The 14,012-nt window shown below is 33.2% G+C and overlaps 1 protein-coding gene across 1 annotated transcript in view; it reads right to left on the bottom strand.

The window, feature by feature from the left end:
• Window positions 1–4,557: 4,557 nt before the first annotated feature.
• LOC106463263 (cell division control protein 42 homolog) overlaps window positions 4,558–14,012 on the bottom strand; it is a 20,755-nt gene continuing 11,300 nt past the window's right edge. Inside the window, exon 3 of the mRNA XM_013923280.2 lies at window positions 4,558–8,648. Coding sequence (XP_013778734.1) covers window positions 8,118–8,648 — 531 coding nt within the window. The 3' untranslated portion in view covers window positions 4,558–8,117. The remainder of the gene's footprint in view (window positions 8,649–14,012) is intronic.

Consider the following 14,012-nt stretch of genomic DNA (forward strand, 5'->3'; position numbering starts at 1 on the left):
TGATAGCGTTTAACATCTCAACAGTGTAAATAGTATAAACAGAGAATAAAATTATGAATGTTTTAATAATTTAGATACCCGAAAAACATTTTTTTTTCAGAATTTCATATAACATACCAAATATCTTTACATATAAACCGTGAAAATAAAAACAACAGCATAATATTTATTTCTAATTCGTTACTTAAATGTTTAGAAAAAGCGTAGATCAAATATTAAACATCCCAAACAAAAATTGTTTTCTACTCAAAGCACATACTTGGTTCACAATGACAGAATTTTTTAGAGGTATAGTTATTCATTTATAACATTATACGCATCGTCAAACGGTTTAATTTTGCAAGGGGCGTTATTTTCTAAAGCTTGTTTGTTTGTTTTTGAATTTCGCAAAGCTACACGAGGGCAATCTGCGCTAGCCGTCCCTAATTTAGCAGTGTAAGACTAGAGGGAAGGCAGCTAGTCATCACCAGACTGCGAGTCGAGCGCCCTAAGGCCTATTTTCTAAAGATTAATTCTTTTCAGCTTGGTTTGCTCTAAAGCACAAAACCATACAATGGGTTGTCTCTGCTCTGCCTACCATGGGTAACAAAACCCGATTTTTAGAAGTATGAAATTAATTTCAAAAAAAAAAAATAGGACCCATAAAAGGCATATAGGACAGAAATAAAGCGCAGTTTTATTTTTTGGAGGCAAAGGCAAGGTTATTTACTGTCATAGTTGAAATACGTGCTAATTTCGACTGTCCATAACTAATACAGTGTATGTCTTTTGTATTTTAGGGCAATTTTTCCAAATTTTCATGTAGGTGTTCTGTACATAGAGAGGATTCAGTACGTTATATTAAAAAGAGTTTAAATATGCAAATCAATATAAAGTCGCGGTGAAACGACATGTATCTGAACTACATATTGACTTTGTCATTTCATAGGTAGTGTGACGCCATCAACAACTGATCACTTTTAGGGAACTACATAACACCCCTTTCTGACGCAAAATAATCATACACTCAGATGGTAAAGATTTGTTCAGATCGAGGATTTAGAATTTCTAAGGCATGAATTTTCCTTTTACTTAATGGCAATGGAAACCAAAGGAATGCGGATGAACTTGTAGCACAAAGGACCAACCAGAAAAAGACCTACAAGACGCCACTTCGTAGCCATGTGAGGCATCTTGTAACAGGTGAGAATCCACAAATACAAAGGTCAGTGTCAAAAGCCATTCTCGTGTCTCAGGCAACAATACACATCATAATCAAGAAGGATCTACATTGGAAAAGCAACCCAACTTAATTCCACAACACACCCATTCAACCGTTGCATACTTCAAGCAACTGGAAAATTAAATGAATGAATATTCATGCTATTTCTTATGAAGACATAACAGACGTAACGCCTATGGAATTCTGTGCAGCAGACTGTTGAATGAATGCTGAGAAGCTACAGTCCTCATACACTAGATGGCTTAAGATAATATGAAGGGAGAATGGGTATGCTTTAGACATTATAGTCTTAAGATGGAAACTTTTGCTATGGAAACTATGCTACAAGTCTATTGGTGTGATGCATGGTCGTCAGGTAAAGCAAGATCGGACTAATGACATGGTGAGACATCAAATTCGTTTTAAAATAACATACTCAACCTTTGTAGTTGAGGACATCTTGGTAAGTAAATATTCATTCATACAACTCATGTAAATGTAGACAACTACGTTTCTGTATCAGAACCCGCCTAGAGTGGGGTCTTATCCATTCCAAGAGATTATACAAAAACCGTTGACATAGGCAATCCAAAGATTGTGGGATTTTGCACTAGGTCCCTGGTCTAACTTGAAAATGCGCTATTATATTATTCTTTTATCTGTCTTTGTCTTGTAGGGATACAATTGGAAACCCTTTTTCTAGCCCCAGCAGTCAGTTAAGAGTCCAAAGAACATAGATATTGGCAATTAAGTAAAATAGCTATGAATATTTGTGTATGTGTGTTTGCTTGTTTTGCTTTACTGTCCAAATTCATTATAGCTCTCTGTGTAATTTTTCCGAAATTTGCGTTTTGCAGTTGGTTGATTTATTTTGTAACTGATATCAGTGTACCTGAATACCTCGTTACACAACCAATCTGATAATGACTATAAGAATTAAGTCACCTTCGCCTCATGACAATGGTTGTATATTTTCCTTCTCCTCTATTGTGATAAACGTTATCAACATTGCTAGCCATAAATTTTAAACAAAGCTAGAGAAAACATTCCTATCTGTTTACTGTAATTCTTAACTTTCTAACTGTAGTAAAGTTTCAAAAACATGGTCGGCTAAATATCCACTAAAGGTATCTTCAGGGATACTCCCGAAATTTGTAGTTGGGTTGAAAAAGTGATAGGATAAACATTTGATTTACAAAATCACTAGGGGATATTGAAGGATATTTCTGATATATCGTAGATAGATAGCTTGAAAAAGTTAAGAAAATTTTTAGCGCCTAACAACAACTAGTAGGAATCTTGAAATACCTTTTAGTTTCAGAATTTTCGCTAAAAGCTATTCATAGGGTTAGTTATTTATACATAGCCACCATTAATTATATCTGACAGACTTGAAGAAAGGCAGCTAGTCAGCAGTACAAACTGCTAGTTTCGGGCTACTCTTTTGTCTGATCGAATAGTGGGATTTAATCGTTACTCTTATAGCACACCCACGATCACAAAGTGCGGAGCGTGTTTTTGCAGCAATAAGTCACTAGACATCGCTCGTCCTGCAGAAAGTTATTGTAATAATTGGTTTTGTAAGCACCTCGGAAGTTACAGTATCTGTAATCGAACCAAACCTTGAGGTGACGAAAGTTATTGTAATAATTGGTTTTGTAAGCACCTCGGAAGTTACAGTATCTGTAATCGAACCAAACCTTGAGGTGACATTGGGAGACTAAGTTATTGTAATAATTGGTTTTGTAAGCACCTCGGAAGTTACAGTATCTGTAATCGAACCAAACCTTGAGGTGACATTGGGAGACTAAGTTATTGTAATAATTGGTTTTGTAAGCACCTCGGAAGTTACAGTATCTGTAATCGAACCAAACCTTGAGGTGACGTTGGGAGACTAAAGAGCACAGTGATATCAGAAGTGATTTAAAACAAAAACGAATAATTCTGCGGAACCTGCAAAACCACATCTATAAACTTTCATTAAAAACATTACATTTGTCGTTATTATTTTGCTGAGAAACACTCGTTTTCAGAAAAAAGACAAAAAAAAAATTCATTTGATGATTTGAATGACACCGTTGAAATGAAAACCTTACTTGTGGTCTAATTATTCACAGAAGGTATTATTTTAAGAACGGGAGAAAATAAATGTGACTCAGCTAACCATGCAGATGACATCTAAGCCTTTTTTCTTAGTTTTTGATTCACTGGCTAGAAAAGACAAAGTTTTTTATTGAACATGTAAGAAATTTTAGTATTTTTTTCCATTTAAGAAAACCAACGCCTGTTCTGGTTAATAAGCCTAATCACGTTCAAAATTTGTTTGTTAGGCCCTTTTATTATACAGTTCCCACAAATTATAAAGTATTTTAAACGTACAGTGCTGTTGAAGTTAGAGTATGTTTTTGGAGCATCATTTTAATCCATGAATACATTATTAAATCAATTTTATTGACAATCTATCGCTAGTTACAATACTTGAAATAATTCAAAGTAGTCAGAAGCAGTATCTTACTAAAATAACATGTTTGAATCAGCCATATTTAACAACAAAACAAAGATAATAAGGGGTATCAAGTATGCCTTCCCACCTCTCCAACGGTGGATGTTATTATAAAAGATTCTTTCCTATTTCTGTTAAAGTACTGACAAACACGGACTCCCAGAATTGTTACATATGATTTAAGTCAAGACTTCTTGCTGACCAATCCATAATCTGTGTAGTTTCTTCTTCAAGAAACCTATCACAATTTTCAAATTCAGACACGTTTATTTTTCAAAAGCCTGATCGCGGTCTCCTTGACATTAATTTACAACTTAGTTTCTTAGTTATCTTTGTCTTAGTCTCCATAACTACTTTACAACTCATGCTCTTGAATAACTTTGAACAGACCAGTCATAACACACTATTTATCATTTTGTGACCTTTATGTATAATGCTTGTTTTTCTTTCATTAGTGTTAAGTAGTAGAGTTCGGTTTCTGTTTTCTTCAGTTATAGTTATAACGTTGTACTAAACAAGAACAGGTCTTTAGTATTCACATGTTTTCTTTCTGGAGTTTTGTATTATCTTTTGTTCTGGTATGTTATTCTTAGCAGCACTAGGCTTAGCAACATGTGATGAATTTGTTTGCGACTACACTGTGGCGTTTCTACAGTTCAAGTCACAGATTTTTGGATGTTGAGATTCCTAAGTTCCTACATGCTTTTTTTAATCAGGTCGTAGAAAATTAAAAAATTTTATTGAAAAAAACACATTAATTTGCAACTATAACTTATACATATCAGTGTGTTCCTGGCGAAGAGCAAACAATAGTGTTTCGTTAAAAATATAAATAATACATGATCCTCTTACCATCTAGTTGAAAATAATTTTATTTGCAACTACATTGAAATACACGGACTGATTTTAAGTATTTGTTAAGTGTATGAAAACGCAAAATTTAACCTTGAGCAAAATACAAGTGGATACTACATACATCAACAGTGGCGTGGGATGGAACCGTTTCTGTAGCTAGAATATGCATGAGGGTATTTTATGAGAAAAAAACAACAAAAACATTCTATCTTTGAAAAGGTGCGGGGTGCATGTTCCCCGTGAAAGTTACACCTATGTACATAAGGTAGCTTACTACCAGTAATCCATTCTATACCTATTATTTATTCGTTTCTGTGTAACATTAATTGCCCTATTAAATACATATGCTTGAAATCTCAGTTCGTGTGCATTTCTTATAAATAATGTGAGTACCATTGTTGACAATACCAGTTATAAGTAGATAAACTAAATGTTAACTGGTGATGTTGTTATAAACGGTTAATTGCATCTCTTAGAGACTGTTTTTCATATAAACAGTTTAATATAGAACTTGGAAAACTCCTTTTATTTTTAATACTTAAACTCCAACTGGGTTCACAGAAACTGATTGTAAAATCCTGTTTTTCTTTATAATTCTGTCTAATATATAAAGCTCGTGGTTACATTTCACAAAGTTGTAATAGCTGACCAACCTTACACGTGTCAACCAAGAATGAAATTACACGTTCGGTATACAGATAGGTATACATATTTACTATACAAGAACGTAAAACAATATCTATTTATTATGATGAATGTTTAACCTTCTGTTGCACGCGTAATGAAAACACAGTATAAAAATATTTTCTTTCAATTTCTTACTTAAATATGTCTATATTTCACATAAAATTGTTTTGGGAAGTTATAAGTAGGTACAATACCTGTAAGTAACATTGTTCAATCGAAGAACCAAAAAAATAATAATTCAATGATTTATTTAGATTGTTACCTGGAAGTAAGAGCATTCAACTACAGAATTGAAGCATCTAAGATAGATCTATTACCTGTACGTTACCATATGAAATAGAAAATTAAAATAATCCTTTCCTGCATACGTGTTTTTCTTGATTCTGCCAGGTTCACCAATGTGATTTTATTCCTATACCCCCCCCCCCAATATATATATTTATAGAGAGAGGTCTGAGCAGGTACTTAAGAATAATATATGTATATATATATATATATAGAGAGAGAGAGGTCTGAGCAGGTACTTACAATAATTGAAAGGTCTAAAAATAAAGTTTTCTGACAAAGCAACATAACAATGTCAATTTTCGTTATTGTTTGCATATAAAACTTAATGAGGAGTCTAACTTATTTAAACATAACAACTTAAGGATTCCAATAAAGAAAAAATTAAGCTATTCCTGGTTAAAAAATAAAACTACGAAAATTAGGCATGTAATTTTAGAACACACATAGGTCTTAGCGATACTGGTACACTATGTAAACAATTAGTTAGAAATATTATTACCGAATTTCTAAGGAGCTTGTCCTTTAACAGGCTAATAATATACTAATTACAATTGCATATTACCATTTTGTACCGCGCATGCGCATTTTCATATTTCAATCTTGAACATAACACACTTTATTTACAAATGTTTTTTAATTCCATTTATCCAACTTATATAGAGAATTACAAGTCATTAAAAGGGCGCACAGTCATTATTTACAGTTTAATATAGAGATTTAGTAATTTTCTTTCTTTATATAAATTCAATCAACATTAAAAGGCCTACAGCTGAGCTGTAATCTTTGAGCAGACCATGAAGGCTAAGCTTAGATTTTTCATAATTAATTATAGCAACAGCGGGAGATGCATGATACCTATAAACCCGTTCAGCTGTCTAGTATTAAAGTAGTGAATTCCTTTCTCGAATACGCAGTATGGTTATATACAAGAGCCTCAAAGATTACCTCTTACGCGCCAGTAATGCTGATTTTTCAATCCATGAAAATTGATATGTATACAGATTTCTTGGTTAAGCTTGCTATCAGCTTATGTATCACACAAAGAAAGGATACAAATTACTCTCTTCCTTACACAAAATAGGTATATATAAATATATAGACATAGAACATAATCGTACAAAGATAATAGATGTAACTACAATGAATCATTCACATTCATGTGTTTGTGACAAGTTGCGAACAACCTTTTCATCACAGATTTGTGTATAAAAATAGTTGCACAAACTAGAGGTTTCTTCCTACTATTTACAATTTCTTTTCAGACGTGTTTCGTATTTGGAAGTCCAGTTTACGCTGATCCAAATAACGTTCAACAAATTAAATACAGTTCTTATGACTCTCAGTATTATAACTCAATTCTAGCATATCAGTAAAATTAAACATTAACACGAACATTTCAGAATTCCAAAAATCGCATTCAGTATTTTTTTTTTTTTTGGCCGCTGCCTTCTTGACAAACTGGACATCTAGAGCATCTTTTTTACTGAGTTTTAAAGTTTAAAAATATATTTCAAAGACAGCCTTACTTCAGTGACGTGAATAAACAATAATAATGAGATCTCTAGTATATATTAACATTTTTTCTAAAAGGACTTTGAAGTGACCTAACTTTTAAAGCTATGCTTCGGATAGACCTGTTAATTTAAAAACCAGTGACGGTTCCATTAACACTGTTTCACTGAGTTCACAAATTTTTTTGAGGTAAAGTTTCTGCTGATATTGTTATGTTTGTTTTCAAACTTGCATTTTTTCTCTACACAGCGGATTATTTTTCTTTATTTAGTGAATAATAAATTTAACTTCTTAACCAATCCAAAATGTTCTCGCTTTTAGAAAACATATTGCTTCTTCTTTGTTATGCAAAACATTCTGTTTAAAAAATGCTGTCATTCGCTGTGTTTCTTATGTTTGAACCTATTTGGATTCAAAAGCAAATGTCAAGACATGTCAATTAGTCGGAATGGTAAATATTTTAAGCTATGTCTTTTCTTCTACTTACAAAAGCTTTTTTTTGGGGGGGGGGGATAAATAATTAATATGTATTCAAAGAAGACACAAATATACGCCTAGTTTAAACGGAAGGAAAATCTGATTTGGCATTACTGTAAAGGTTCTTAAGATATATATATATAGATGTCCAATGTTTCGTGTAATACATGTTCTTAATAATCAAAAGGTTGCCATATAAAAATTAAGACACAAATTGTTCATGTTACAACGAAAGGAATAAATTCATATTATCTTTTCACTGTGCATAAACACTATCTACCCGATCGCTTCAAAACTATTATTCTCTTGTCCATATTAATAACAAAAAAGTTATCTGAAAATGAGTTGTCTGGAATAGGAACGGTATAAATGAACTGAAAATTTACTCTTGGAAATGACCTCTTCTTGACCTGTCACAACCGGTATTACAGTTGTGTTGCGGTCACAACTTGGTATTTTTAGTGGCAGTACATATTTATCATAACTTACAAGTCAATATTCTTGTGGCAGTAAATCAACCTGTCAGACCATATTATACAATAAGCGTCAAAATAATGACATCGGTAAGAGTGAGCTATCCAACTTGGATGCGGTTCATTTAAGAAAACAACATAGTTTCTTCCACCAGTTCTTTTTCCGATTCTTGGATTTAACGCTAAACACGTCTCTGGTTTGCCAAGGGACATTTAAAGAGTCTGAATATGCGAATTTCGAAAAAACAGAATTGTCTTTGGTACTAATCCAACTTGTATTAGTACTATCTGGTCTGATGTTTTGAAGAGCAGTTAAGATGGCTGTGTCGAACACTTCTTTGAGGTTTTTCTGGGTCAAGGAAGAACACTCGATGTACCCAACTGACCTCATCCATTGGGAAAGTTTACGAGCTTCTTGTTCGGTCACTGGTTGTTCCTGATAATGGGCGAGTTCGATCAACACCTTCACGTCTGTCCTCAAATCACACTGTGTTCCTACCAGGAGGACAGGAGCGGTTGGACAGTGTCTTCTGATTTCTGGAAGCCACTTTTCTTTGATGTTGTAAAATGAGGTGGGACAAACTACACTAAAACATAATAGGAACACATTTGTGTTGAGATAGCAGAGCGGCCGGAGAGAGTCAAAGTCGTCCTGAAATTAAAAAAAGGATAATAACCTGTGAAATGATAGTTTCAATACTGACCAAATTGGCGAATTACTCACGCACAGTAGCTATAAAAGAACCAAATAACCTTGTAAGTAATAACAGCTAAGGAAGATTTTAAATCACTTATTAGGTAACTATGATATGGTTATTTGCCAAACACTATTAGATGCAGTACACACACACACACACACTTTGAAACAACGATATATAAGATTTTAGTCTAAACGACCATTGGTGCAAATAATGCATTTGTTATTTTTCTGAAATCTCAGTTGGAGATTACTGTCCCCCCTCATAAGTTACAAGCGTAGCGCGCAGGGATCCATCTCCCAGCATGAAGTGAACCCAGCAATCTTCTGTCATTACCCAAAAGCTCTATGACACATGTCACCAAAACCCAAATTTTCATCATTGCCAAGTATACCCACTTATACAAAAACACGTTAAATTAATCAAATCACATGTTTAGTGTTCCAAAAATGGTCATCTTGATTAAAAACATTTTTCTCGTTGTGTAGGGCCCAAAATATTTGTTTTCTCCTCGTCAATATACAACAATAATGTAAACATAATCCTGTTAACCTTAATCCAACATCCTCCCTAAAGTATGCCCATCTTGTCTTCTGTATATTTATTCTTACACCAATGTAGTAAACCTACTACATCAATGCCAACACTTCACACACACATTGTAATCCCAGCATATACATCTACCTTGTCCACACATACGTACACTTACACTTATACACGAGGAAGACAAACAAACAAAATAGTTTATATTCTAGATAGAATGAAATGGATTTTATTTTTAACAGCAAACATATAACTTGTATATACTTCCTTGCCAGTATAAGAAGGCCTGAACCAATTCAAAGGTATTAATGACAATGTAATTTAAAGTATCGAGAAGCTAGAAACAGTACTAATATCAAATTCTTACAAATTACGACAGATAATATAATGCTAAATAGTCAATACAATGAATGTGAACTACAGACATGTAGTCATGTATAAATATAAAAATAATGCTTCTTTGGTTCACCAAACCTAGATGTGGAAGTGTTACCAATAAAGCAACGTATAGTTAATCGATCAGAATAAGTTAATGCCAAGTAACCACAGTTCTGGTGACAAAGAATGATGTAGAACATATGTAACAGTATTAAAAACAGAAATTATGTGCCCACCCCCACCCAGGCCTGTACTTAATCTTTTTGGCATATATCAACATCCGGTTTAGGACTATAAATAATTGTCATGTATATAAAGTTATAAACATACACCGACAAACGGAAACAACGCTTGTTTAGGTTTAAGCACCCAGATGTTCGTTTGTTCTTTCCTACTCAAGAGTCACTTGCGCATCGATAATGCACATGTACACTTTGGAAGTTGGCAAGTAAATGTTTACAGCTGCCTTTCTTTATCTTCCTTGTGGTTAGTTTGTCAAACAATCAGAAGACAAGAGCTGTAAAACAGTTTTCAGTGTACCATATTCAGTGCAGTTTGAAACCTTTCCAGACATGTAGAACTATTTATACAGACCCATAACAACAAAACAATAATCTTTCCCCTGTGGTAAATCTATTTACGTGACAAAAATAATGTACGAGAACTCAGTGTGTAGAACTACTAATTTTAATTGTGCCATTTTGTAACCGTGTAAGCAGTACTGTGACATAACATGATTTACTCATATTAGCGTTAAAACATGTTTAATTTAACCAAAAATTCCGTTTTAAAAATAGGCTCACTTCCCAAGAAAGAAAACGACAAGAAAAAACAGACAAACAGGATTTCAAATTGTATTAAGAGAAATACTTCGTAAAATTAAACAAAACACAGTTTTTCAGAGACTTAATTTCAGATAACAGTGTTTGTTAAAACTGAGGGTTAATAGAATCAGTATTTGATTTGTGTTCCTTGGAATTCATGAAAACAAAAAAATGGCTGTCTCAGAACAACGAACAAAATAGAAGTGCTAATGCATGAAGAGCAACATTTAAACTAAGAGTAATACTTTCTTTAAAATTTAATTTTTTATGCAAAAAAGATGGTATTTTGGAATATTTTTTCTTCTATACACATACATTTTTTATTAAAAAATAAACCACCACAAAGCAAGTTGGGAGGGAAGATGATGACATTTTTCAGTCCTAATCTCTTACTCATTTAAAGCTTCCATTAACCAGTAAACGACGAGAGCAAATATGTGAACAGCTGTTACTTGTACCTTAGAAATAAGCAGAAAATCTGGCTAGAGTATAATGACCGAAACACCGAACCACATAGAGATATCATTTTGTTTAGATTTTAAAGAGAAGCAACTTCTACAGAATTACATTTTGAGATAAAGAAGCATCTAACACCTTGTAAGTTAACCTTCTAGGGGTTTCAAATAAAGAGTAATAGAAAAAGGCGTAATTCTAAACATTTGTGTTAGTTGAACGTGTTTCGAAGTAATCAGTATAACAGAAAATCGCTTTTAATCTAATTATAATAATGACTAACTTATCTAGGTAAAAATGGAAGTATACACTTAGCATTCTACAGACTTATGTCATTATGGTCCCTATTCAAATAAGTTACTTTTGATATTAAAGAAGAGGAAGGAAGTGTTGTGTATCTGCTTGTTTGTTAATTTCCGGTAGAAATTCTTTCAGAGGAACTTCAGCGATACAAGTCCTTTCTTGATTGAACCAGTTTATTCTTTCTCAATACAAACTTTTAGTACAAAGTAATTTCACAATCAGTACGTTTCTCGTCACTTTAAACTTAATAACTTTTATGATACACGCTATAAATCACAGTGATTCACACAATTTACTTACCGTCACTACTGTTCGCTTCTTTAATTATCTATCTATCCTGCCTTCTCTGCCAGGCTTATATACTAACAAAGGGGGCGTCTCGAATGCACGCGGGCCTCCCCGATCATTCGAGAAATTTCACGCACGCTACCAGCGCCAAACGCGCCAGCAGCTTCACGTGACTTACGCTGTTGTAACAGAGGTAATTATCCTTTATCATATTACATCTAATATTGTTGGACAAATTACTTTTAACAGTTATGCATTAACAACAAGTATGATGAGTAAATTAAAATGGACAGCAACTGCCTGTTGTAAAAAAAAAAAAAATGTAAAAGACGACGTTTCTAAAGTCTTCCCTCTTTCGTCTTCAGACTTTAGAACGTCGTCCTCTATACTTGTGTTTTTTACAACAGGCAGTTCCCGTCCATTTTAGTATACTTATCATGAATATTCTGCCTAAACAATCTATCAGAGAACAAGTATGATGTATGCACAAAATGACATGAAATATGCAGAGTTATACTTTTATAACTGTATGTGTGCATTTTGTAGCTGTTGTCATGGGAGTCTTCATACTTGAAACTAAAACATTCCTTCTAAATATCAATATGTTAATTAGACTCATGACGCAGATATAAATTCTAAAACAGTGTGTAGATAAAACAAAACAAGAGGGAATCCTCAATAGTCGCGGTACTTGAAATTCTTTTAGGCAGGATTAGAGTAAATTAATCTATGAGACCTTTTTATTAGCTATATTTTTTGTGCAATAGCAATACCAAGCGTGGGGCGCGCGTATACCCGATTCGATGTTATTACTCATCATGGCCTCTACGAGTCTACCCTCAAATTAAAATTATCTTATGCAGGATTAGAGTAAATTAATCTACGAGACCTTGGGTGTGGTCAAATACATCAATGGAGAGGGTTTGACCTCCTGAGTCCAAAACTGTAATTAAATCTCAAATCGGTCACGAGATGATGGAGCTAAAAGTTTGTACTTTAAAAACTCGGAGCTTTTCTATGAGCTGCTGTGACGTGGCTAAAAACATAGAACTGGGAAGTTTTGAACGACCCTATTCGTCATTTTTTGTGATAAGATATATCGGTACTCTTAACTTAGGTTCATAGTAGAGCTTTTAGAGAAATTTTGAGTCTCTAGCTTAAGACATTTAATTGCGCTACAAGCTAATGACAAATAAGAATACGTAGGAAACTCATGACGTAAAAGTATGAACTACGTCAGAGTTCTTAGAACTAATATAAAAAAAGCTAAAAATAACAATGCACGTTAGTATATATGTGATAAATTCGTAGAATCGAGAATGAATTTAAAATTACAAAGAATTTTACAGGGAGTACTTTCAAAGATTGATAAAGTTTTCAACACCATGTTCATTTCGTGCCTTTGTGAAATAATTAAATCGATCTACGTAACGTATCTGGAAGATGGATCTGAGAAGACTTCAGGACAGTCAAAAAAAAAGATACCACCTGATACCATAATACCTCAGACTTGAAAATTTAGACTGCCACAGAAGCTAAGTTTTCTTTTAAAATATAAATTGATCACTTTGCACGTTTTTCACAGTTATACTATTGGATAAAGGTGTAACGTTTATTATTATTTTCAATTTATCAGACTATTAAACTAACAAAACTTATTTTTCGCTACTTGATCATTTTGGGTGATTGTATTATAAGAATGCTTTATATTGCTTGTAAGTTTGTAAAACTTTTGTTTATAAATCATTGTGTACAATAACTATTTGTAATAACTGTTATTTTAAATTGTATTCTTGTTTGTATATTAAAACATATTTGTATAAAAGAAAACTGTGTGTATCAATCTTGTTGGCAAATATCATAAACTGACTATCTATCGGCTTTTACTTAACCGCTAAATCCAAAGTACAATTTAACTACCAGATTTAAAGTATCATTTAACTCAGTTTCAGACCATTTGAAATTGTAATATGTAACACGCACAAAAAAAGGTAAAGGATTTGTGTGTCAAATAAGAAAGAAAACAAATCACCCAGACAAAGTGTAACGAATATATCACAGAATCAAACAGATTAATTTCAAAATGACTTGAACTAGGCTAAGGTGGTCGCAGTTGTATAAGTACAAGAAGATATCACCAAAAACTGAAACAAGAAATCAGGAGAACAAAAGGATCCATAACAACGACTTCAGTTGTTTTTCACTTCGTTTTAGTCATGTATAGTATATTAAATATTTTTACACTTCCTTAAAATCTATACCGGAATGTTAATATAGTTTAGTTTCATAATTTAGTTCCCTTAAATACTTCTGTTCCGTAATATTTGTATTGTTGCGTCAGCGAGGTCACGTGACTCGTTCTCTCGAACCTTCGGGAATTGTCGGGAGATTACTAGATATAGGGTAGTCTCGTATATATAAGAGGGTGACAACGTGACGGAATAATAATGTGTGTGTAGACAGTGAGCAATTGATCTGCAGTGAGAGAGTATTATTGAAGTTGAGCACGTTCGTTGTTATAGTCGTTTG

This window comes from Limulus polyphemus, unplaced genomic scaffold (genome assembly GCF_000517525.1).
Source record: "Limulus polyphemus unplaced genomic scaffold, Limulus_polyphemus-2.1.2 Scaffold51, whole genome shotgun sequence".
In the NCBI taxonomy this organism is placed as follows: Eukaryota; Metazoa; Arthropoda; class Merostomata; order Xiphosura; family Limulidae; genus Limulus; species Limulus polyphemus.